Source organism: Myotis lucifugus, unplaced genomic scaffold (assembly GCF_000147115.1).
Source record: "Myotis lucifugus unplaced genomic scaffold, Myoluc2.0 scaffold_91, whole genome shotgun sequence".
In the NCBI taxonomy this organism is placed as follows: Eukaryota; Metazoa; Chordata; class Mammalia; order Chiroptera; family Vespertilionidae; genus Myotis; species Myotis lucifugus.
Genome location: NW_005871139.1, coordinates 583,760 through 611,095, shown reverse-complemented (window position 1 = coordinate 611,095; position 27,336 = coordinate 583,760). Strand labels below are relative to the sequence as shown.

The 27,336-nt window shown below is 36.2% G+C and overlaps 1 protein-coding gene across 3 annotated transcripts in view; it reads right to left on the bottom strand.

Annotated features, from left to right (window-relative positions):
* Window positions 1-27,336, bottom strand: part of ARID2 (AT-rich interaction domain 2) — a 183,245-nt gene that overhangs the window by 58,654 nt on the left and 97,255 nt on the right. Inside the window, exons 2-9 of one of the 3 annotated variants that reach the window (XM_006091453.3) lie at window positions 26,102-26,235; window positions 16,615-16,833; window positions 14,719-14,786; window positions 7,356-7,422; window positions 7,013-7,263; window positions 6,584-6,680; window positions 6,068-6,277; window positions 5,037-5,204 (exon numbers count right to left, since the gene is read on the bottom strand). In XM_006091453.3, coding sequence (XP_006091515.1) covers window positions 5,037-5,204; window positions 6,068-6,277; window positions 6,584-6,680; window positions 7,013-7,263; window positions 7,356-7,422; window positions 14,719-14,786; window positions 16,615-16,804 — 1,051 coding nt within the window. In that variant the 5' untranslated portion in view covers window positions 16,805-16,833; window positions 26,102-26,235. Of the gene's footprint in view, window positions 1-5,036; window positions 5,205-6,067; window positions 6,278-6,583; window positions 6,699-7,012; window positions 7,264-7,355; window positions 7,423-14,718; window positions 14,787-16,614; window positions 16,834-26,101; window positions 26,236-27,336 lie in introns of those variants that run through there. The other 2 variants (XM_023756276.1, XM_023756277.1) reach the window with 2 other exon arrangements.

Sequence of the window (27,336 nt, the reverse complement as noted above, 5' to 3'; positions counted from 1 at the left end):
GTCATTATATGACATATTTAGTTCATGGATACTGAAGCAATAATATTCACAATGAATACCTTTTAAAAAGGTATATAAACATAATGAAAATGTAAAAATTTGAGAAAGAAACTTATAATGGAGCACATATTATACCAAGCACTGTCTTAGATGCTTTATATGAACTATTTTTTTTAACCTTACCATCATTCAAATAATAACAATAATATGGATTATATCGCTAATATAAACTTTCTCCCATGGGTCAGGCACTAGGTTAAATACTTTACATTCATTATCTTTCTTAATTCTTTTGTGAGATGAGTACAGATAAGGAAACTCAGACTCAAAGTGATTACAATACCTAACCCAAAGTCACAAAGCTCAGCTTATCAGTAAATAAGCACCTCTCACTTTAGTTACAGAAGCAGGTTGTATCAGAAATTACATCTCTTTTAAATTTAAAAGATGAATATTGACTCTATTAGTGGCATATATAAAATTTCTGAGATAAGATCAACTTAAAGCTGAAATGCTATGCTATATAACAAAGGAAATAAAAACATTAAAAATATGAGTTAATATAAACATATAAGTTATATATAATATGAATCTCACATATTTATATGAACTATTTATATTATACTATTTCACCACTGAATCAGCATGATTTTATAATTTTTAAACTTATAAAATGAACCCACTTTTTGGCAGGTGACATTTTAGCAAAACTTCTCAGAATCCTCAAACAGAACAAATGCATTTCTAAGTTACTGGAAGTAGAGGCACTCCATAGCACAGCCAATCTGTGAATGATTGAAAGCAATTCTGATCTTGTTTGATCAGCCCCCGCCTCCCCACATTAGAATAGCAGCTAATAGCAGTCATTTAGTGAACATTTACTCTGTAATAAACCACTTACATTATTTGGTTCACTATTATGTATAGGTCTAAATTTAATTATCCCCATTTTGCAGATTAAAAAATTAAAGCTCAGAGACTAAGTTCACAAAGGAACACATGATAGAAAACAGCAAAGCTGGTGTAGATGAAAAGCCTTCTTCTAGGAGTGGTGGATTTGAATCCAGGTTTATTACATTTCAGAGTTCATACTGTGATATGCTGCTGCTTTTTTTTTTTAATGGACTGATGGGGGGGGGAGAGAGAGAGAGAGAGAGAGAGAAAGAGAGAGAGAGAGAGAAGGGAGGGGGAGAGGGAGATGGGGAGAGGAAGAGGGAGAAATATCTATTTGTTGCTCCACTTATTTATGCATTCATTGGTTGATTTTTGTATGTGCCCCGAGCAAACCTGAAATGGTGGTGTATGGGGACAAGGCTCTAACCAACTGAGCTACATCACCAGGACAATATGCTGCTTCTTTTTTAAAAATTTAAAAATTAAAATATTTCCATCACCTTTTATCCCCTCTATGCCCTCTTCTACTTCCACCCATCCCCTCCAACCCGCAATCACCACACTACTGTCCATGTCCATGAGTTCTATTTCGTTTATTTTTTGCTCAATCCCCTTCTCTCCCCAGCTGTCTGCCTGCTCTTTATCTATGAGTCTGTCTCTATTTTGCTTGGAAGTTCAGTTTGTTCATTAAATTACACATATGCGTACAATCATATGGTACTTGTCTTTCTCTGACTGGCTTATTTCACTTAACACAATGTTCTCCAGATCCATCCAGGCTGTCACAAGGGTAAAATTTTATTCCTTTTAATGGCAGATTAGTACTCCATTATGTAGATGTACCACAGCTTTTTTATCTACTGATGGGCACTTGGGCTGCTTCCAAATATTGGCTATTGTAAATAATGCTGTAATGAACACAGGGGTACATACATTCTTTTGAATTAGTGTTTTGGGTTTCATTGGATAAATTCCCAGAAGTGGAATTACTGGATCATAAGGCTGCTGCTTCTTTTTTTTTTTTTTTTTTTTTAAATATATTTTATTGATTTTTTTACAGAGAGGAAGGACGAGGGATAGTTAGAAACATCGATGAGAGAGAAACATCGATCAGCTGCCTCCTGCACACCCCCTACTGGGGATGTGCCCGCAACCAAGGCACATGCCCTTGACCGGAATATCGAACCCGGAACCCTTCAGTCCACAGGCCGACGCTCTATTCACTGAGCCAAACCGGCTAGGGCGAGGCTGCTGCTTCTTAATAGAACATAATTAGAACCAAAATTACTTTCCTAGTGCAACCTCAGCTTATCTTTTCTTCTCCTCCTAACCTGAAAACACTGTTACAGAAAATACCTTTCTAGGGCCTGGACCTATGTAGAAATATTCCTTTTTCTTCACCAACTGTACATGAGAGTATACCCTACTTAGACTAAAAATATACTGAATCAATTAACAATTGCATGAAACATTAAAAATTATGTTAGGATTATGAGAAACTTTACAAACATAATTAAGGAAGAATGATGCAGCCACAGTTAAATTAAGAATATAATCTGGAAACAGAATTACTATGAAAGTGGCTACAAACTGAGAAGCATTTTTCTCAGGATACCTGAAGACCTTTCAAAGGATACAAAGGTGCTTATACATTAAAAGCATTTTTTTTTTTTGCAAATTTTTTTTCTTTATTGATTTTAGAGGAGTGAGGTTTGGGGGCAGGGGGACAGGCTGCTCCACCTATCCATGCATCCATTGGCTGCCCCTTGCACATGTCCTGTCTGGGACTGAAGGCACAACCCAGGCACACCGGGACAACACTCTAACCAGCCAAGCCTCCAGGCCAGGGCAATAAGGAACTTATACTTTAAAAGGCATCAATTTACAGATACTCAACTTTTGTATATATTCTTTCCTAAAACTGTGTTGCCTGAACACATCACCTCCTCTTTGATAACTGCTCTTCTCCAACTTTGGAACAGAAAGTTTTAAATCTCACCCATTCTTAATAATACTGTAGGATTATGGTGAAGAAATTTAGATGTCAACCTAAAAATGGGTGAAAGATTACTTAACTTTTCATAGTGATGAGAGAAAGTGAGGGAAAAGTTTGAAGATGACCATTCCCTAAGAAAGCTGTATTAAACTAAGGGGGCAGAGGTGAAGGGTGTGCGCAAAACTATAAATGGTAACTAATCAAATAATTAAAAAAGCTGTCATTCATAATGAGCAAGTAATAAAGTGCTCACTAGATCAAAAATGAACTCTTTTAGTCCTTAGAGACCTATTCACACCTTCTATAAATGAATGACTACATAAATAAAAAAACTCAATGTTTAATTTCATCCACTTGTCAAATGAGGACCAAATCTTATTGAGTTCATTCATTAAGGTCACAGGTTAGTGACAAGGCAAAAAAAATAGCAGCATTCATCGAAAATACCCCTGAATATTTTTCAAATAGTCCATTATGACTCTGTATCACTGGTAATTTATTAATTCCTTTCTTGGTTGGACAGTTTCTCTATGGCCCTCAATTAATTTAATCTTCAGTTTCTTTGAGGATAAACATAGACCTCCACCACTTACTTAATTGGCAATATGAAGTATTTCACTTCTTTTTAAAGGTTGAGAAACCATTAATATTCTGACCACTGATTCCCCAATATGCACTACCTATTTGACATCTATTGCCTGTGGGTGAAAGCTCATTGAATAGATTAGTAGTCAAAACTACATGCCTTCTATTATTTGTCCAGTCTGTTGGTTGAATTCAAATTACATGCACATGTGATACAAATCTACCATATACTTCTGAAGAACATAATGGAAATCAATGAAATATGTGACATATTACATACTTTGAGTAAATACAGTATATAATCTTGATTCCATCATAGTAAAATAGAGATTGGGACCACAATTAAATAAAAGGGGAACAAGATGGCTGGAGAGATATGATTAGAGTCTGAACTGAGTCATAAGCACTGGTAATTGAAGAAGTCCAGGTATTTAGGAGACTCAAGAAAATTTGGTGATTAAATGAATGTTGTAAAGATTAAGGATAATGAGATTTTGGTTTTAAGGGTAGTGTAGGAGGAGGTTGAGAAAGATCTCAATGTATTTCTAGCCTGAAATGAAGAAGCAGGCAAAGAGAGAGGTTAAGGCATAGGAATGAGAAAATTGGTAAGACTGGTATTTAGAGCACAGCTTCACAAGAAGTTAAGATGTCTTCCTATGACAAGGGGAAGCTGAAAGAGAATAAAGTTCAGATGACAATAAGCTTGTAAGTGAAGGATTAAAAAGTTTGAAGAAATTTATGCCACACAGCATGCATACTACCTGCAAAGTCAGAGGTAAGATCAACTGAGAAAATGAGCACCCTCCATTAAAAACAAAATACAAGAAAAGAGAAATGTCTCGGGAATAGTGAGAGGTGGGAGAGCAGGTAAAGTAAAAGATGGATTGTTTTTGATAGGACAAATGAAGGTGGAGAGAGCACTCTACAAAAAGGCTGAAAGTGGTAAAATATAATGACTGAGCCAGAAGAAAAAACTCCAAGGAGAATATTAGTTATTAGAGAGGTCCGAATTTTAATGAAATATATTTGAGTTAAACAGAATTTACCCAAAGGACTCTAGGAAGGGTGCAGAATGCCAGTATACATGCTTGTACATGTGTTTGTGTACATATGCACATGTGAGTGATCCTAGGCTCTGGTTCTGTGGTGTTTGGGCCAAGATTTAGAAGTATTGGGGGGGGGGGGTACTGTCCTGATGTATTCTGATGACCACCTGAGAAAATTATAACATAATATATGATTAACCTATTCCTAGTTTATCAATTTCCAATGACCAAAATCACATGAAGCCCACTTGTGGCACTTCTTATTGCTCTCACAATTGTGAATCTAATCCTTAACAATCCTCAAAATGCCACTTAACTTCATCTCTCTATTATATTATTATATTATACTGCTCCTGGAATGTGTAACTAAGAAATTAAAGTACATACTCAAGTTCTCCTTCAGCCTACTCTACTATAAAATCTCAGTTCCCCAAAGTGCACATCTAAAATTATCCTTAGTATTAAATCTTACACACCAATAACCACACTGAAAAAGAATATGTAAAAACACTAACCTGGGGCAGCTGCTACATGGATCTGGGTTTGAACTTGCTCTACAGCTTGTGTCCTAATTTCAGATAAAACTTGATGACTGGAACTTGGATGTTCAACGAGTTTTACTGCAGCTAGTGCATCAGGGCCAAACATTTGAATATCCATAGAAACTAGACATACTAACATGTCTAAAATAAATTAAAAAACCAATAGTTATCAATCAATAATATTATTTTAAAAATCATACTGCTTAAAACCACATGCTGTACAGAATACTACATCTCAAATCCAGTCTATAAATTGTTGTACATTAGAATTATCTGTGGATCTTTAAAAAAAGATTTTAGGCTCAGTCTCTAAAGAATGATTAGTAGCTCTGAAGTGGGGGTTAGGTTTCTTTATTTTTAAGGAGCTCCCCAAGTGATTCTGATGTGTAGCCAGACTCAGGAACTCTTATATGGAAAGTGACACAATTTCTCCAAAATAATTTCATTCAAAATCTTTATTAACTCTGATTTTAAAATTTATATAAAAGAAAGAAAACATTGGAATCACTGAGTAAAATGTTAACATGACATACTTCATTTAGTAAGTATATTTAACACTCATAACCTGCCATGGAGGTGAGTTCACTGGTTTTAAGGATAGTACCACTATCAGCAACTTCTAGGGACAAAAAGAAGCTTGTTTTACTTAACTTTAGTTGCTTAATAGTAACAGCTGACCATCTGAACTAGAAAGACCTATTGCCCAGAGAGTCAAATATAGCAGTTCTGTTGATTTCAAATTTCACATAATAATATAGTAACAGCAATAAAGAGAATAGGGATTACTAGTCACATACATCCTGGACTGTATTATGATAGAAGTTTCTTGCTCATCTAAAATAAGCAGAGAGAATAATACAAACAAATGTGTCTGAAAGGATAATGACTCCTCAAAATAAACAGTAAACCCCAAATATCAATTGTGATTTCATATAGCACCACATTACATATTTTCATCTCAATTAAAAAAAAACAACTTACATGTGTCTTTGGTTTAGTCTTACCTATGCTCTTTTCTACTTTAGCAATTTTTGTACAAGCTACATCTCCCATTTCTGTGAGCATATATAGCACCTCGAGTGTTGAGATTACGAGCAGTACATCAGGTAAAGTGAGATGACAAATGATCTCTCTGTATGAGTCCTGATCGACATATTCACAAATCAAAACACCATTATCTTCTGCTTTGCAAAGATTTCCCAAAATTTCCATTCCTGAAAAGCATACACATAAAAAAATGTATTTGGGGTTTTTTTTATCCCCATCCGAGGACATATTTTTAAAATTATTTTAATTGATCTTAGGCGGGGGGAACATCGATGTGAGATATATCGGTCAACTATTGCTTCTTGTACATGCCCAACTGAGGATCAAATCCACAACCTAGGTATGTGCCCTGGCTGGGAATCAAACCCAAAACCTTTTGGTGTAGGGCACAGCAACCCAACCCACTGAGTAGCCAGACCAGGGCTATACTAGTATTTGTTTTTTAACAGATGATAAAAAGTTTGGGCACTTACCCCTCATCTTTAAAAATCTATCCCTTGACATTAGGCATTTTGTAACAGTATGAAACATCAGATGAGTAGTTTTGAAATCAACAGGATCCAATAAAAGCTGGAAAAAGAAAGGACACTATTATTGAGGTAGGCCTCTTCCAATGTAGTATATTTCACATTTAATAAAAGTGAATAGAATAATATCGCATAACTTTAAAAAATGTAATTACTGTGAGCACAGCCACCACTACATTTGGAGCATCATTTCACATATTTCTTTTACCCATAAAAGTGTGTGATACTTCTACAATACCATTTTAGGCAAAAACTATATGTAAGCATTGAATACGCTATAAATATGGCAAATATAATAATGCCACATCCTGAAAATTTAAAGTAAATATTGTCACTAACTATTAAAACTGTTTCAAGTTACTGTCACATGCTTACCTCAGCTGCAATATTTCCTAATGTGTCAAGGCCTAATTGCCTTAGGGAAATAAAATGACTATGTGCAGAAAGTAATAGGAAACGAAGACAGGTACGATTAGCTGCCAAGAGCTTAACATTTCCCTCCTCAAAAGAAAGGTTTCGCAAAATCACTGCAATCTGAAGTACCCGCTGTCCTTCAATATCATTAATGCCCAGCTTTCGAGGTGGATGAAATAAAGACTCCCAAATCCATTCTCCTGATGTACCTTCTACAACAGAAAATATATATTATACTCATTAATATTTCATTTGTTATTTTTGATATTTCAAAGTAATTTAAATTTTTTTCTTACTGACTTACCATGAGACTTGTTTCTATCAGAAATAAGGTCACGGACTTCATTATCATCAACAATGTCTTTCCAAAACTATAATGAGAAATTGTTATGCTTAATTCTGACAATTTCAAAGAACTATTCTATTACTTTAAAAGTAGTCACACATATGGTAAAACTTTTTTTAGTTCATATAGGTATCACTATATTCTGTGTATTTAATTCATTAACATAAATGCTTGATTTTCTATAGTTAAGGAACTTATACAATACATTATCATTCTGAACCAAGGGGTCTTGGCTTGGGATCCATAGATCCTTAAAAAGTCTGTGAAAGAAATTAGGGCATATATGAACTTGAATGAGTGGAAAAAATGACATGTTCATAACCTCTAACTAAAATTTAGCAGTTCCTTAGCATTTTCTTCAACTCTCAATGTTAGACAAACCATAGTAATATTAGCAGTATCTGTGACATTGTCAACAATATGAATCAGATATTTTCCGATCACTTTATAGCTATGAAAAATATACAGAAAGTGTTTATGCTCATTAAAATTATGTCATTAATCCCACTAGTTAATTGCACATAATCACTGTCTTCCTGTTTATAGACACTCCAGAGACACAGTTACTGAGTAAATCAATATCTAGAAGGAAATCAAACAGCAAGTGGTGAAGTTATGTGTTCCTGAATTGGTAACCCAGATATTGAAGTTGCTTTCCAGTATTCTGTATCTACAAACTATTTTTTTAATCCGTATGTGAGAGGAGATGAGTCAAAATCTCTTGTTTAATGTTCTTTTCCAGGCTAAGAAACCAATGCTTTTATACTGATATGTCTATACAAAATGACTGATATGTCTATACAAAATGAATTTCAATTTGTCTATGCCATTTTACTGCATTATCTTGTTATTTCTGTACTCAAAGAAGTACATGGGCTATTCACTTTTTATTTCTAAAACTTCTCGGATGTATGTTTCAAAATAATTGCATTTTACTTTGGGAAATAGGTTATTTTGCAGTTAAAGTCACTAGTCTGAGAGAAAGTCCACCACCAAAAGGACCCCCAGCAAAAAGAAAACCAAAACCCTCATGATTAAAAAATGTTAAGCAACAATAAAAAAAGAACTAGGAATATGAAGAACAGAGACAATGTTCAATAACCAAGAAAAACAGGGCCATAGGAAATTCAAAGAAAGATATCAAACCTGAGGCTGGTGCCATTTTTGGGCTCAGCCCATCTGTTTTGCAGATGACCTAATAAATTTATAAATCTTTACCAAAAAAAAAAAAGATATCAAACATGAAATTTTAAATGACCATGGATAAATAAAAGCTGAGTCATCAAGAAAATATAACAATCCTATACGTATATGCAACTAATAACAGAGGCTCAAAATACATGAAGCCAAAAATGACAACTGAAAGGGGATGTAAATATTCATAATTATAGTTGATAATTTCAACACTCATCTCTCAAGAAATCATAGAATAATTACATAGAAAAGTAATAATAATAGAGAACTCTTGAACAACACTGTTAACCACCTTGATTTAATTGATATCAATAAATACTATATCCAACAATAGAACACATACTCTTTTCAAGTCGCAGGAAACATTCATCAAGGAAGACCATATACTGAACCCTAAAACAAGTCTTGATAAGTTTAAAAGAACTGAAAACATATAGAATATGTTCTCTGACAATAATGGAATGTGATTAAAAATCAGTAATAATAATGACAGTGAAAGCTATTTTGAAAATGAACAGTCAGAAATTAAACAGAATACATCTATATAACCTATTAATCAAAGACAAAAATCACAAGGGAAATAAGACAATATCTTGATTTAAATGAAAATAAAAAGTCAACAGAAAATTTTGGGGACAGAAGTAAAGCAGTTTATAGAGAGAATTTATAGCTTTATATGATGATATTAGTCAAGAAAAGTTTAAAACAAATGGTCTAAGATTCTATTTTAAGAAACCTGAAAAAGAGCAAAGTAATACATAAAAAAAGTAGTATGTAAATCAAAGTCAGTAAATGGAGATGGAGTCATTCTACTGTCCCTGAATTATTTAAAAAGTGTACAGTAGTAAAAGTACTAATTTACTAAATTAGTAAGAATTAAAACTATAATCTCTAGCGCAATCAATGAGAGAACAGAATACGTGTACAAATACCAAACGAAGAGGATGGAAAATTAATTAATAAACAATATTCATTCAACTAAATTGAAAAAAGGTAAGAAGGAAAAAAAATCCAAAAACTGAACAGGGAGAATGTATAGAAACCAATGCAAAATATGGTAAATTTAAATATAATAATACAATTACATCAAAATTACATTTAAGGTAAATGGAATAAATACACTAATTTAAAAACCAAGTTTTTCACACTGGAGAAAAATGTTTTTTACAAAAAGTCATCTAAAAAATTAAGAATAAGAAAGGTTGAGCGGGAGAAACCAAGATGGCGGCATAGGTAAACACCGGAGTTTGCTGCCACGAACAACCACTTCAAAAATACAACTAAAAGACGGAACAGACATCACCCAGAACCACAGGAAGGCTGGCTGAGTGGAAATTCTACAACTAGAAGGAAAGAGAAAAGCATACCAAGACTCAGAGGAGGCGCAGTGCGGAAGTAAAATACTAAGGTGCGGAGGTGCATGCGGAGCGGGCTGGCGGCTGAGGGCACGGTTGTCGTTTTCAATTGGGAGGGAGTCTCAGGGCTCTGAGCTCCAGTTCCGGGCGAGTCTCTAGGGACCCAGACTCATAAGGGAGAAGCGGGACTGTCTGGCATCGGTCAGAACTCAAGGGCAGCTTTCCCTCCGAGGGCTTGCAGCAATTACCGGGACATTGAGAAGCAGAGCCTCTGAAGGCAGGACTGAGAGCAGCCATAACTGCTAGCCCTGCTCTGTTGATCCCGTGGGACCCGCCCCGCCCAAGCCGTGCAGGGAGGCTTTTGCTGGATAGCCTCAGGCAAAGGCTAGATTAGCACCTCCCTAGAGATACAGGAGCCAGGAAACCCAGAGGTCAGAGTGGGACCATCCAGTTTGTAGCTCTGTGGAACCATAAAGGACACACTCAGGGGGCAGACTCAGTGAGCACCAAAGCCCCATTGAAGCAAGTCTTGCCCCGGAGGGGTGTCTCCAGCACAGAAGTTCTCCCACTGCAGACACAGCTGATTCTCACAGCCAATTGGCCTGGAGGTCAATTCCTCCCAGTGATACCTACAACAATCAAGGCTTAACTACAACAAGACTGTGCACAAAGACCACAAGGGGGAGCACCAAGATTGTCCTCCTCAGGTAATTGGGGAGGCTGAGCCACTGGGCCCTAGAGGACACTTAGTACAGAAAACCACTTTATCAACACAGGGAAGCATAAAAAATGCGGAGACAAAGAAAAAGGACACAAATGACAGAAATGGAGGAAAGCAAACTACTGGATATAGAGTTCAAAACCACACTTTTAAGGTTTTTCAAGAATTTTCTAGAAACTGCCGATAAACTTAATGAGATCTACAAGAAATCTAATGAGACCCTCGATGTTGTGATAAAGGACCAACTAGAAATTAAGCATACACTGACTGAAATAAAGAATATTATACAGACTCCCAACAGCAGACTAGAGGATTGCAAGAATCAAGTCAACGATTTGAAATACGAAGAAGCAAAAAACACCCAACCGGAAAAGCAAAATGAAAAAAGAATCCAAAAATACAAAGATAGTGTAAGGAGCCTCTGGGACAGCTTCAAGCATACCAACATCCGAATTATAGGGGTGCCAGAAGAAGAGAGAGAGCAAGATATTGAATACCCATTTGAAGAAATAATGACAGAAAACTTCCCCTACCTGGTGAAAGAAATAGACTTACAAGTCCAGGAAGCGCAGAGAACCCCAAACAAAAGGAATCCAAAGAGGACCACACCAAGACACATCATAATTAAAATGCCAAGAGCAAAAGACAAAGAGAGAATCTTAAAAGCAGCAAGAGAAAGAAAGTCAGTTACGTACAAGGGAATACCCATACGACTGTCAGCTGATTTCTCAACAGAAACTTTGCAGGCCAGAAGGGAGTAGCAAGAAATATTCAAAGTGATGAATGCCAAGAACCTACAACCAAGATTACTTTACCCAGCAAAGCTATCATTCAGAATTGAAGGTCAGATAAAGAGCTTCACAGATAAGAAAAACCTAAAGGAGTTCATCACCACTAAACCAGTATTATATGAAATGCTGAAAGGTATCCTTTAAGAAGAGGAAGAAGAAGAAAAAGGTAAAGATACAAATTATGAACAACAAATACACATCTATCAACAAGTGAATCTGAAAATCAAGTGAATAATCTGATGAACAGAATGAACTGGTGATTATAATAGAATCAGGGGCATAGAAAGGGAGTGGACTGGCTATTCTTGGGGGGAAAGGGGTGAGGGGGATGCGGGAAGAGACTGGACAAAAATGGTGCACCTATGGATGAGGACAGTGGGTGGGGAGTGAGGGAGGAGGGTGGGGTGGGAACTGGGTGGAGGGAAGTTATGGGGGGAAAAAAGAGGAACAAATGTAATAATCTGAACAATAAAGATTTAATTAATAACAAACAAAAAAAGGTTGAGCCCACCAGGTGTGGCTCACTGGTTACAGGTTCTATTTCAGGTGGGGGCATATGCCCAGGTTGTGGGTTCTATCCCCAGTAGGGGGCATGCAGGAGGCAGCCGATTGAGGTTTCTATCTCTCTCTCCCTCTCCCTTCCTCTCTCTTTAAAATCAATTAAAACATTATATTCCACAAATGGGTGAGATCATGTGATATTTATCTTTCCCCGACTGGCTTATTTCATTAAGCATAATGCTCTCCAGGTCTGTCCGTGCTGTTGCAAATAGTAAGAGTTCTTTCTTTTTTACAGCAGCATAGTATTCCGTTGTGTAGATTTACCACTGTTTTTCAATCCACTCATCTGCTGATGGGCACTCAGGCTGTTTCCAAGTCCTAGCTATTGTAAATGTTGCTGCTATGAACATAGGGGTACATATATTCTTTCTGATTGGTGTTTCTGATTTCTTGGGATATATTCCTAGAAGTAAGATTACTGGGTCAAATGGGAGTTTCATTTTTAATTTTTTGAGGAAACTCCATACTGATGAACAAAAATAGAACCAGAGACATAGAAGCATCAAACAGAGGGAAGACAGGGGTGGGTCAGGGGAAGTGGTGGTGGTGGTGGTGGGGGAGATCAACCAAAGGACTTTTATGTATGCATATAAGCAGAACCAATGGACACAGACAGTAGGGAGGTGAGGGCCTGTGCAAGGGGACAGAAGCGGGCAGGGAAAGGTCAATGGAGGAAAAAGAAGACATATGTAATATTCTCAATATTAAAGAGTTTTTTAAAAAATCAATTAAAACACACACACACACACACACACACACACACACACACACAAAGAAAGATAAACACCTACCAAATGAAAGTAGACATGGTTATACTGGTATCAGACAGGGAAAAAAAAGTAGATTTAAAGGCAAAAAAATATACTTTACAGTATGTACAATAGACTAGAAAACTATAACTATAGTGAAATTCAGTTAGATATTAATAAGAAATAGAAAACTAAAAAAAAAATTCATATGACCCTGACCAATGTGGCTCAGTTAGTTGGGCATTCTCCCATGCACTAAAGGGTTGGTGGTTTGATTTCCAGTCAGGGAACATGCCCGGTTTTGGGCTCCATCCCCAGTTGGGGCATGCAGGAGGCAGCTAAATGATGTTTTGCTCTCACATTGATGTTTTTCTCCTTCTCTCTCCTTTTCTTTCCCCCTCTCTCTAAGAATCAATATATCTTTTAAAAAGTCCTATGTTTTTGAAAATTAAGAAAATTCCCTTCAACTAATTCATGTACCAAAGAGTAAAGCATAATGGTAATTAGAAGATATTTTAAGCAGAATTAAAGATGAAATATTAAAATGGAAAGAATAAAGTTAAATGTGTGCTTATAGGGAATTTTATGGATTTAAATGTATTAGAAAAAATAAAAACAAAAATCAATGATGTAAACACCAGATTAAGAAGTTAGAAATTGTGTAGCAAATTAAACCCAAAGAACATAGCATATCAAAAATAATATAAATAGCAGAAATTAATAAAAAAATACAACAGAGATGATCATCTAATCATTCTTAACTTATTTGTGTCTTTCTGATTTCATGTGATTAGTGATTATACTGACAGCCCCACTCTCCTTTGTGATTGCATATGTAAATATGTAAATAAACATTTTGAACATCTTATACTTAATTACCAATATTCTGGAGTTAAAGAAAGTTATCTGCTTAACTACAATCAAGAGGCTTAGATTTTAATGGGTAGGGTGAGGACAGGTCTTTGTGTCGGCTTGTGAAGTGGAGAATTTGAAATGCAACTTCGTATCATGTGAGAAATGTGAAAGTCTAGTAACCTCAAAAGAAGGGAGATAAAAAAGATTGTCTCTACTTGAGCTTTGAGTTAAAAAACAATCCCCTAAATATTTCACTACTAGCCTGCTCTAGAACCCGCATGAGTTTTGTTTTACTATCAGAGTTATTTGAAAGCTCCACTAAAGAAACTAATATAAAGTCATTCTGATCAGTATTTCTTTTCAGTTTTTGGCAAATGCAATACAGAAGTGGAGAAATAAACTCTCCGTTTAACCTGTAAAAAAAAAAATCCCACATAAACAGGTCTGCTGAAATTTATAAACCAACATTATAAAACACAAAAGTAGAGTAGAAAGAGTTGCAAGAGGCTTAGATATCAGATTTATCAGATGTACATGTCTGTGTGTGTAATTTACAATTTATATATAATATATATTGTTTACATATTATATGTAATTGATATATTAATAAATTTTATCTTTTTAATATACTTTGAATATATATAAATTAAAATTATTAAAAACATTAAAGGGCTACTTTGGAAAATTACAAAATGAATTTCTAGAAATTAAAACAATCACTAAAATAAAACTTAAAAGATGAGTCAAGTGGAATATTAGACACAGCTAAAGAGTCATTAAACAAACTGAAAAACAGCCATTAGGAAATTACACTGCTGCTCAGAATCTGGGTTTCCTCAGATTTATTGTTTTATTACAGATTTATCATTTTCAGAAATCAATGTTTATTAGAATAAGAACTTTATTTCCGTTTATTAGCTATTCTAAAAGCACTTTATGAAACTTAATCACAACTTTTAAGTAGATATCTCTATGTATTACGATAAAGATTAATGTATAGGTAGTATCATGTAAATAAATGACATATACATGATATTGGCCCTTGGCTACATGAATACAGTGATTCAATCTTTTTAAAAATGTATTCAAAATTACCTTAACAAAATCTCTATCAGTCTTCTCCTTCCATTCTTCTCCAAATACAGTAGAAAAGGATCCTAAAGCTAAAAGAATAGTATATTCAATAGCATGGAATTATTTTTATCACTTAATTCCTTAATAATAGGTAGGTGTAGAAAAACGGTAAAAACACATTTTAAGATTTCTTGTTCACTAAAAACTGTTTCATAGTAAATGATAGAAAGTCATAGTAATCTCTTTTGAAATAGTATTTCAAATTATGAAAACAAATATTAGATGGAAAATTAATTTTTTGTTACTTTTATTATATGTCTTCAAACACAAAGTGTATCAACATTCCACATTTTCAAAGTGGCAATATATTTATCGCTCAATTAAAATTCCATGCCCTAAAAAAAAAATCAAAACCTCTCAAAACCCTAACCAAATCAAATATACCCATAATTCTCAAATTCAAATAAATCATTTTCATAATGTTAAAACAGTGTTTTAAGTATGGGGACTTCAAAAAGTCTCTGTACTCTGGAATGCTAAACTTCTGACCTTCCTAAATTGCATTTTCTACATTATTAATGTTTTAAATTGCTACACTGAATAATTTATTGTTTTAGGTAAATAAAAATGCTTAAAGAATGTAAGATAAATTGGGTCTAAAAAATATCATACTTCAGTGAACCAAAACTGTTAACATTACTTCTATCAAATATACATGTTTAATCCTTATTCAGTGATTAAATGATAAGACTTCAAAAAAAGATTATTCTGGTTTGAGAATATTCTTTCTAAAAACTTCATTTTAAGGTGGAACAATTTTAAACTTCATTCAATATTAAACGCTGAACGTTATATCTTTAAAATACCAAAATAACTAATTAAAAATAATACTGAATGCAAACTGTAATTGAAAAATAAAATTTAAAAAATAAAGAAAATATTAGGAATCAAAGAACATAAAATTGAGATGGAAATCACCAAATTTAGATCTTAAAAATTAAGATATAAACTGAGAAGTACTGATCTCTGTCCCTTCCCCATGTAACCAAGAATAAGAATCGTTTCAGAAAAAGTAAGAAACTAATTCCCACTATTGTTTAAGCTAATTTCGAAATTGCCTTCATATAAAATAAGTACATGTCAAATTAAGGAATCCTACTTAGATGATCCCTATAAATTTATGTTTGAAAGTATACTTGACACAAATCAAATCACAGAAAAAGAAAGAAATTTGCAAACATGTTGCTATTTATAGATTTAAAAAATCTTGAATCTATAAAGTATTACAAGAAATTCTCAGGCTGTGTCGATTGTGCCATATATATATATATTTCCTATATAAAATAATTTCATCGTAAGTGAATACTTTACCTTTTAATAGCATATACTTCTGGAAAAAGAAGTTACAATGGTGTTGGGGTAGGAGGGTTGAGGAGCAAATAAATATTTGTATTAATAACATTCAGCTAACATGGATATTTTAAAAAGAAAAACTATGAGCAAGAAAAGATTTCAAAAGATATTTTCTTAATCTCTATTAAACTATTACACTACAAGTAGAGAACTGAACTATTTGGTCTGAAGAAAACCTAGATTTAGTAAGAGATTAATTTCACAGAAAATAAAAAACTTGATTTATAAAAACCTATACCTCTGTAAACATTACAAGTATAAAGGATATGAAATATTTGATAAATCCTATGTTGATTATTTAGGCAGCAAATTTTTAAATGCACTGATCTAAACTGTTTAGTTAAAAATGCAAACATTCATTATTTTAAATACATTTAAATAAAACAAATAAAAAATGTTATTATATTGACTAATAAAAAGTACTTTTCTCCTTAAATAACTTAAAAACAAAACCTATAACACCTTTATAGAATGATCATTCAATGTGTTCGGCTTAAAACTTACTGTCGTCAAACACCCCAGCATTAGCAAGTAATAAAGTGATGATTTTAGGGTCTTTTTCAAGTTGCATGACATGTTTGCTTTCATTTGACAGAAGAGTGCATACATTAATAGCAAAATCCACTTCATTTGGGAGTCCAGATAACAGTGAAAGCACCAATTTGTTATAATCATTTGGCGAATTGAAGTCCATAGATAGCCCATAACTTTGACGAAGATAATCTAACAAAGATAAAAACAAAAACACCTTATGTTTATCAAGGAATAGAAACCATTGTTGTTAATATCCTCTGAATAAAAGATAGGAGCTTGTTGTGTGTGTTTTTAATATAAATTAAGTGAATTAAAGAATTCAACTTTTTTTAAGAGTTCAATTTTGTAAACTTCCTAAATTAAAATTATATTCTTCAGAAAGTATTAAAATAGAAAAAATGTACATGCCCTCTTGGATATGACTATCAAATTATTATTGTGTTGTTATTTTAATTGGTCTACACTTTTTATAAACTTGCATTTCGAAGGACTTATTCTGATTTTTATATAAGTATACTATAAAGCTAGTGGACTGGTTCCTTTAAAATTTTTAACAATATCATGATTTTACACACACTGCCTATCTTCTTTACCTAATTGTAGAATTATTCCTTTTTTGTAAATCGTCACCTGAGGATATTTTTTCCATTGATTTTTTTTTTTTTTTTTTTTAGAGAGAGAGAATGGAAGGGAGGGAGGGAAGAGGAGAGACACATCCACATGAGAGATACATCGATTGGTTACCTCTCAATGGGGTCAGGGATTGAACCTGCAATCCAGTTACGTGCCCTTGACCAGGAATCGAACCCACAACCCTTCGGTGTGTGGGCCAACTTCCTAACCATTGAGAAACACAGGCCAGGGCAGAATTATTCCCTTTTAAAGTTAGATTTATTATGATATAATTAACAAAGTAAAATTCATAACTTTTAGTTCTATAGTTATGAATTTTGATAAATACAGTCTTTTAACCACAACCACAATGAAGATATAGTAATTCCATCACCCAAAAAGTTTCTTTAAAAGCTCCTTTGTAGTCAAATCCCTTATGCTTTCTACTCACAATCACTAATCTCCTTTCTGTTCCTATAACTTTATTTCAGAATGCCAAATAAATGGAATCATACAGTAAGTGTGTCTGATTTATTTTTGTTTTAATCCTCACCCAAGGATATTTTTTCCATTAATTTTTAGAGAGAGTGGGAGAGAGGGAAAGAGAGAAAGAAATATAAATATCAATGTGAGAAAAACACATCGACTGGTTGTCTCCTGCACATGCCCGGGCCCGAAGAAGCCTGCAACCGAGGTATGTGCACTTGATCGGAATCAAACCCAGACCCTTTGGTCCGCAGGCCGACGCTCTATCCACTGAGCCAAACTGGCTAGGCCTGATTTCTTTTATTTAGCAAGATGCTTTTGAGGTTAATGGCCATGTTGATTTGTATGTCAGTAGTTTGTGCCTTTTTACTGTTATAGTATGGGTTAACAAAATCTGTTTATCCATTCCCCAGATGAGGAACATTTGTACTCTGTCCAGTTTTTGGCACTTAGGAATACAATTAGAGGCCCAGTGCATAAAATTCATGCACTGGTAGGGTCCCTAGTGGCTGCCAGCTGCTGGCTGGGTACTCCCTCTCTTCCCCTGCCACCTTCCCCCAGCCGGCCCCAGAAGAACTCCGGTCGAGGGGACAATTTGCATACTATGCTTTTATTATATAGGATTGCTATAAACATTCACATACAGGACCTTATGCAGACTTTTTCAAATTTATTTCTCTTAGGTTGCTGAGTCATACAAAAGTGTATGCTGGCTCTAACATCTTGCCTTTCTACCACCAATGTGGAGAGTTCCTGTTGCTCTGCATCCTTGTCAGCACTTGATATTGTCAGTTTTAAATATTCTGATGAGTCACTTATCTTATTTGTTTTGTAAATATTTTTCCCAGATAATGGCTTGTCTTTTCATTTTCTTAACAGTATCTTCAGAGTACAAGTTTTACTTTTATGAAGTCTGATTTATACATTTTCACCTTTACACTTCATATGTCCTAAACATTTTTTCCTAACCCAAGGTAACTAAAATTTTCCGCAAGGGAATTAATTTAAAACAATTTTGGGATTTTGAAGGTAGGGAAGATGGGGTTACAGAATGTTTAATCATAATATATAAGAAGATGTTATATTTCTAGAAATACTGACTCTTAATTGGGGCAGTTTAGGCCTTGAAAGCTATGTCCTGAGACATCTACCCCAAGTATATTTTTCATATCTATAATAATAAAAGCGTAATATGCTAATTAGACCAGACATACTTCTGGACAAAGCCGCAGCGGGTGGGAGCTGAGGCAGAGGCAGCAGAGGCCTCCGGCCACGGTAGCTGCAGGCGGGGGCCAGGGACAAGGACCTTGCATGATTTTTTGCATTGGGCCCCTAGTCTATATATAGAAAAGCCTAAGCAACGGGTCAACCTTTCAACCAGTAGACCTATCATTATGATGCGCACCAACTACCAGGGGGCAGACGCTCAATGCAGGAGCTGCCCCCAGGAGGTCAGTGAGCTCCCACAGAGGGAGCGCCGATCACTGAGCTAATCCGAGCAGCAGTGGCAGCAGGCGCAGTAGGGCTGGGATGAGTGGGAGCAGCGTGGCGCCCACCTCAGGCTTGGGCTTCTCCCCGGACACCTGCCACTTCACCACTACTTCATCCTCGGGGGATGGTCAGACTGCCGGTTTCAGCTAGATACCCGCAGTCTGACATCCCCCAAGGGGTCCCGGATTGCGAGAGGGTGCAGGCTAGGCTGAGGGACCCCACCAGTGCATGAATCCGTGCACCAGGTCTCTAATAAGATATAACTAGTTTAATGGGAAGAGGCAAAAAGACAAGTTAAAGTGATTCTAGATAAAACATTTCAGAAACATGGATTAAGAAAAAACTAGAATACAAAGTAGGGATGCATTGCCACAACATGTCACTGAAGAAAATCATGTAGGTAAAGAAATTTCTTTATTTTCCAATATAGACATTTGAGGAGACACCTCTTCAATTCTAAAATATTCTAAGAATTTCTCCAATAATATAATAGTGAAGAAATCCCACAATATAGTTATAAATGACTATGAACAGATTCTTTACCATATTTAAGGTTGAACAATAACATGCTGTTCATTTTAATAATCTATACTAATAAAAGGGTAATATGCTAATTAGACCGGACATCTTCCGGACGTCCTTACAGACAAAGCCACAGTGGTGGGGGCCGAGGCAGAGGTGGTTAGGGGTGATCATGCTGTCAGGGGAGCAGTTAGGGAGCGACCAGGCTGACAGGGGGGCAGTTAGACAGCAACCAGGCTGACAGGGGGGCAGTTAGACGGCAACCAGGCTGACAGGGGCAGTTAGGGGGTGACCAGGCCAGCAGGGGGGCAGTTAGGGGGTGACCAGGCCAGCAGGGGGGCAGTTAGGGGACAACCAGGCCGGCAGGGGGGCAGTTAAGGGGTGACCAGGCCGGCAGGGGCAGGTAGGGGGTGACCGGGCTGGCAGGGGGACAGTTAAGGGGCGACCACGCCAACAGGGGCAGTTTAAGGGGTGACCCAGGCCGGGCAGGGGCAGTTAGGGGGTGACCAGGTTGGCAGGGGGGCAGTTAGGGGGTTACCAGGCCAGCAGGGGGGCATTAAGGGGCGCCCGCCAACAGGACAGTTAGGGGGTGACCAGGCCAGCAGGAGCAGTTAGGGGGTGGCCAGGTTGGCAGGGGGGCAGTTAGGGGGTTACCAGGCCAGCAGGGGGGCAGTTAGGGGGCAACCAGGCCTACAGGGCACTTAGGGGGTGACCAGGCCAGTAGGGGGACAGTTAAGGGGCAACCAGGCTGACAGGGGCAGTTAGGGGGTGACCAGGTTGGCTGGGGGGCAATTAGGGGGTGACCAGGTGGACATGGGAGCAGTTAGGGGGTGATCAGGCTGGCAGGGGACCAGTTAGGAGGCGATCAGGCTGGCAAGCAGAGGCAGTTAGGGGCGATGAGGCAGGCAGGCAGGCGAGTGGTTAGGAGCCAGTGGTTCCGGATTGCGAGAGGGATTCCGGATGGAAGAGGGTGCAGGCCAGGCTGAGGGACCCCTCCCCCCACCCCATGCACAAATTTCGTGCACCGAGCCTCTAGTCTTGAAATCAAGTATTTCATAAATACCAGAAAATAAATACCTGTGAAAAAAACTAACAAAACTTCTGTGAAAAAGGAATAGATTTTGATATTTCTATATTACATATGGTAACTGATTATAAGAACCCAAGTCTCAGCAAGAGTTTTTAGATTCCATGAAACCTTTAAACAAATCTCTTCAACAGAAAAAAATTTGGAACCTACATTTATTGTCTGTCAAGTTTTAAGTGCTTTCAATAAGATCTTAGAATTGTTCTGTCTGTGACATCAGATACTCAATTCAATACATCCTTACCTGAATAACTTTGCCAAAGACACCTCCAATCAAAACAAAAAAATACCAAAATATTTAAAAATTTAAAAAATTAGAAACAACACAAATAAATAAATAATTATGAACAGTCCTTTAATTATATCAGGCTTGGTAATGATTCCTAAGATAATGTAGGAAAAAATGCTTATAAGATTTGAAGAACCTCCCCTTTCTCTACCCAAGGAGATATGATCAAACAGCTACAGTTTTACACTCAAAATGGGATTGGAAATTATTTTCAACACTAGAGGCACGGTGCACGAAATTCGTGCACAGGTGCAGTCCCTAGGCCTGGCCAGCGACCGAAGCGCGGCAGAGATACCACTGCCACCTGCTGCCAGCGCCACATCGCCGACGTACACCATGTTCTGCACCGCCCCCTGGTGGTCAGCGCACATCATAGCGAGCGGTCAAACTCCGGGTCACCCAGTCGAACTCCCAGCAGAACTCCTGGTCGAGAGGACAATTTGCATATTAGGATTTTATTATATAGGATTCTTGACTCAAAGTTTATACAAATGGATCATGGCTGACAAACTTAATATTAGGCAACCACAACTCTTTGTTTTCAGGTTAGAGGAAAAGGAGAATTGTTCCTAGAGAGCTTTCTTTCCATTCATAGGACAGTGATTGTTGTAGTGCAAATGTCTGTTAGAATATGAGACAATTAAGGGAAAATTTTTGCTCAAGTACAACTTATAGAACTAAAAAAACTAAATCTTCCAGTATGAAACTTTCTGAAATTTAAATACCAAAAATGTAAATGGACAGGGTACTTGGTCTTTTTTTATCAAAATAACTGGATTGGATTAAATAATCACTAAAATCAAGGTTAGCTCTGAAATTCTATAGTTCTATTAATTTCAATTTTTTTATTTTTCAGTTTTGCCTTCCATAATTTTTCTACTAAAGACATTGCAAAGAAACAATTTTATTTTAATTTAAAAAATTGAATTTTAATTTTAAAAAATGTAAGAAAAGATGAACAAAACATCCTTAATAATTTTACTCTACAGTTCTGCAGAACAGACGGTATTGAAATCAATACCAAGGGGCAGGGAGGAGGGGAGGATAGAGAAAGAGGAAAGCCAAAGGATTAGGTGTTTATGACAAGAAAAACGATGCAAATAAATGATACAACCACATGTACTGATGCCAAAGTTGAATAACCCTAAAGTTCAAAGCAAAATCTTCTCAATATTTTTTGTCATTTAAAGTCATTGGGCTAAGGTAACCATTATCCTTAAAGGAAAATTTGGTCCCATATCAATGTACAGTATTCCATTTATTCTCTCAATTATGAAAATTATAAATAGAACTACACTTTATACCAAATACCCTGGAGGTGACTGCCAATCAAAATCTATTATTCAAAATATTGTTTTAGAATAGTTTTTTTTTAATATCAACAATAAGTATCTCTAGATAAATACACTTACCTACAAGGAGAGAAAGGCTGTATAATCAAAGATGTAAACCCAACTCTTTTATAGGTTTTAACTAAAATTTCCTAAAAGCTCTTAATCTAACACTATGTAATTCTGTTTGGGTGTTTGGGTGTTTATTTAAAACATACACACACACACACACACACACACACACTTTATTTTTCTTAATGATATTTCAAAAGAATCATCAATGAATAATTTATTTTGCATAGTGATAATCATGTTAATTTTTAGAACACTGTCATAATGTTGCTATGGCTCCTTCTAGAAAAATAAAAAGCACCTTAAAATTCATAAATGCTGCCCTCAAACACTACAATTTTTCAGTTTAAATTAAAATATTATAGTTGGATATTCACCAGCAATTCCTAATTCCTAGTGTCTTTCCTTTCATGAGTTCCCAATCCTGATTTTATCAAGCATGCAATATATGTTACATAACTGCTAAGATTATCCTTAAAAAACAACAACCGACATATGACAGCATATCAGAAAGAAGTTATAACACCCGGTTAAGCAATTCTGTCATTCCCTTAACTTGTATAGCTCCATGGATAATTTCCATTAGACTTGTGAAATACCAGAAATATTTTCCATCTTGTTTCTTGAAGTAAATCTGTTTTAATTAGAGGAGGAAAGAGAACCAGATCCAGAAAAAAATTCTCTTTAAACAACATCAAACACATAAGTGGATCAGTTTAAGGATCTGTAACAGCAAACATCAAACTCTTTTTAAGCTACAATAATGGACAGTAATGCTATCCTATCTAATAAAAGAGTAATATGCAAATTAACCATCACTTCTAGACAAAGATGGCAGCACCCACTGCCAATAAGGAGGGAATATGAAAATTGACACGACAAAGATGGCGGTGCTGGCCAGAGCCACGGAGCCAAGCCGGCCAAAGAGCGGGCGCAGGAGGCTTGGCTTCCTTGGTTGCCCCAGCCGGCTGGACAGCGGGCGCAGGAGGCTTGGCTTCCTCTCCAGCCGGCTTGGCTTCCTTGGTCGCCCCAGCCGGCTCCGTGGCCGCTGCCCAGACAAAGCCATAGTGGCAGGGCCGAGGAAGGGGAAGTTAGGGGCTATCAGGCCAGGAGGGGAGGGCAGTTGGGGGTGATCAGGCCGGCAGGGGGGTGTCAGTTGGGGGCAAGCAGGCCAGCAGGGGCAGCAATTGGGGGCAAGCAGGCTGGCAGTGGGGGGCAGTTGGGCGTGATCAGGCCAGCAGGAGGGGCAGTTTGGGGCAAGCTTGCTGGCAGGGGGGACAGTTGAGGACAATCAGGCCAGCAAGTTGGGGCAGCTGGGGGTGAGAAGGCTGGTGGAGGGGCAGTTGGGGGCGAGCAGGCTGGCAGGCAGGTGAACGGTTAGGAGCCAGCAGTCCCGGATTGTGAGAGGGACTAAACCGGCAGTCGGACATCCCCCAAGGGGTCCCAGATTGGAAAGGGTGCAGGCCAGGCTGAGGGACCCCCCCCCCCCCGCATGAATTTCGTGCACCGGGCCACTAGTTACTTATAATATAGGAACCACAGAGTCATGAAGCTGAAAATGGTCTTAAAAGTCATTAGCACAATGATTCTTTCAATATAAGAATACCTCTATAATATCCCTGAATAAGATAATTAATGGCCACTAACCCTTGTTAGGATCAGGAAACATCACCTAACAAGTCACCCCATTTTATTTTCAGCTAAACTATTAGCAAGATCTTCTACATGGTGACTTAAAATGTTCTTTAATTTTGGTTCTTCAGGTAATGACTACTCATTAAAAATGAAGCTAGACTTTCTGAGACAATACATATCAAAGGATCGCTTTCTTTGCCCTCATGCTTGAAAGACAGATTGTTTAAGTATAAATATTTTAATTGTTTTTTTCTTTAAATCTCTTTAGATGTTTGTTTCTCCGTTGTCTTGGAAAGGTGCTGTTGTGCAGGCATGCAAAGATGGCTTTTTGTTCCTTTCCATAGGGCCTACCTCGTTACTTCTGAGACATTTTTTTTAGGTCTTGAAATAATAAATGTAGACAAATTTGGGTTGTATACCATTGACAGTGAAAAATTAATAGTTACTTTAACATACATATTGACGCATTTCTGAGATTAGGGTAAAATATGGAACAATGGTATAATCAAAGGTTCTTTGAATCAAATACAGATGGTCTTGCTTAATGATCTGTCCTAATTAAAAGATGTCTTAATTTTTAAATTGGCTTTTCTATGGAGTCAAAGAGAGGTTATAAATTAAAGGCCTGTAAAAAGCTGAAAAAAAAATGAAGGTAGGTTTGGTTTGCATTCATCACCATCTACCCCAATTATATAAAACCATCTCATATATGAAGCCTCTTCTAAAGGAGATCACAGATTGTTTCTTCAGTTTTTACTGATTGGAGGAGAAAAAGGGAGTCAAATTCAACATGGAAGAAACTTTGAAAATAGATAATAATAGAAAATAAAATTTGAAAAGTACAAATAAAGTGTCAAAAATAAAGTAAAAAAAGAAACGTACATCTTTACTATGGAATACACAACTATTAAAAAGGATAAATTAGAGGGAGGGGTGTCCATGATACATTATAAAGTTTAAAAAGGAAGTTATTGTATGATGTTGCTTCTATAAAAAATAAAACCCTGTTATAAAAATAAACAATAAAAAGCACAAATGAGTTTAAGGATTACCTATAAGAAATTGGGACTAGCACCAACAAAGAATAATAAATATCAGATCATTTTATATTTTATAAAGAATATACCCCTGTAAAAGACATTATCTCCTCTTTTTTAGGCCAAATGTTGGTAATTAAAGAAGACATGTTTATCTCTTCAGAGCTTTCTTCCTAGGTATCACATTCCCAACCTCCAAACTCACTAAACACTAGAACCTCCATCTACTCTGCCTCAGGAACCTCTTTATTATTAGACTCCAACCTGATTATTTCCAACTTGAGTACTGTTCTTTTTAGCTGCAGATTCCTCTATAACTATTACAAGAATGACTTAAATATAAAAAGAAAATCTTATTACTGGTACCACACCAGGAAAATAGTTGAATAGTTAGGAACATTTCTGAGGAATTCTGGTGCTGGAAATTTCAATAATTGTAGTAAATCTAGTAGATGCTATCTAAGTATTCTTGACTTCTCTAATCCTAACTGAATCTTTCTCTTCTCATGTTAGTAACTATTAAGGTTAAACTGATTATTAGCCAAAGAAGTAAGAGAAAAACTTCACTTAAAAGTATCCGCCTTTTGGTAGGGGGGGTGGAGGGGGGGAGATAGGTATGGGGGGATGAAAAGAGAGGGGCAAAGGAGGATAATGGAGGATATCTGTAATACTCTCAACAATAAAATAATTTTTTTTAAAGTAAACGTATTTGTAAGTCTGGAAAATGCTACAACTAAAAACCTCATGAATCCTATGATAGAAAGGCCTTGATACCAATTAGATGTTGATCTTTGAACGTTATATTAAGTCTTTAATTAAGGGATTAAGTCATTGGATATTATTTATTTTCCTAATTCAAAACTGTGGACCTATGCCCTGTCAATTTCCAATTTACCTGATACACTGTGTTGCTGGTAATTGTAGGAAGATGGAATTGCACCAATAGGAAGCTGTGGCTTTGGATTGCCTGGTGGTACTTCATCATCATCCTCCCCAAAATGATGAACTTTCTCGTACTTTTCTAGGTAACTGAAATAGAAAAACAGCACAGTAGAGATTTAAAAATAGATATACATCTTACTTTTGAACTCCTACCTTATATATGTTTTTCCTTTTCTAGAGGCCCTAAATTTTTAATAAATATTAGCATACTACAAAACTCTTATATTGTTGAATAACCACTTCAACAATAATACTGCAGACAAACTCAATTCAGTGATTCCAAAAGTGTGGGGTTTTTTAAAATTTATTTTAGAGAGAGGAAGGGAGAGGGAGAGAGAAACACTGATTAGTTGCCTCCTGGAAACACCCCGACTGGGGATCAAACTTATAATCTAGGTTATGTGCCCTCACCAGAATCAAACCAACAGCCTTTTAGTGCATGGGATGGCACTCCAACCAACTGAACCACCAGCCCAGGGCTGTGCATATTTTTATTTAACATATATTAGAAAGCTAAGCATGTTAATACATACAGTACCAGTTTAGTCTTTTTAAACAGCTGTATAATACTTAGATGTATTGATATATCATAATTTAATTGGTCTCTAGAGATACATTTAACTATTGTTTTGGTTTTTGCTATTATGCAGAAATAAGCTCAATCTGTGCACTTCTTCTCTGAAGAGGTTTTTGGAAATGGAATGCTCATTTTAAACAGCCGTACAGCCAACTTCACATCCAAACTTCATGTGCCTACCCCTGGCTGGTTTTGTTGAGTGGTTAGAACGTTGGCCTGAAGACTGAAGGGTCCCAGATTCAATTGCAGTCAAGGGCACATGCCCAGGTTTAGGGCTCCATCCCCAGAAAGGGGTGTGCAGGAGGCAGCCAATCAATGATTCTCTCTCATCATTGATGTTTCTATCTCTCCCTGTCTTCCTCTCTGAAATTAATAAAAAAAAAATTTTTAACTTGTTAAAAAAAAATTCTTATGCCTAATACATTTTGACAAATTTATGAGATAGTTCTCATATCTCCTACTGTATTACCATTTCTGAGTAATGACCAATCTTCCTAATATTAATTAGAATTAAATTTCCAAATTCACAATTTATCATCACCTACCAATTTATAATTAAGTTCTCAAGTAAATTTTATTTTATTTTATTATTTTTAATTTATTCCAGAAAG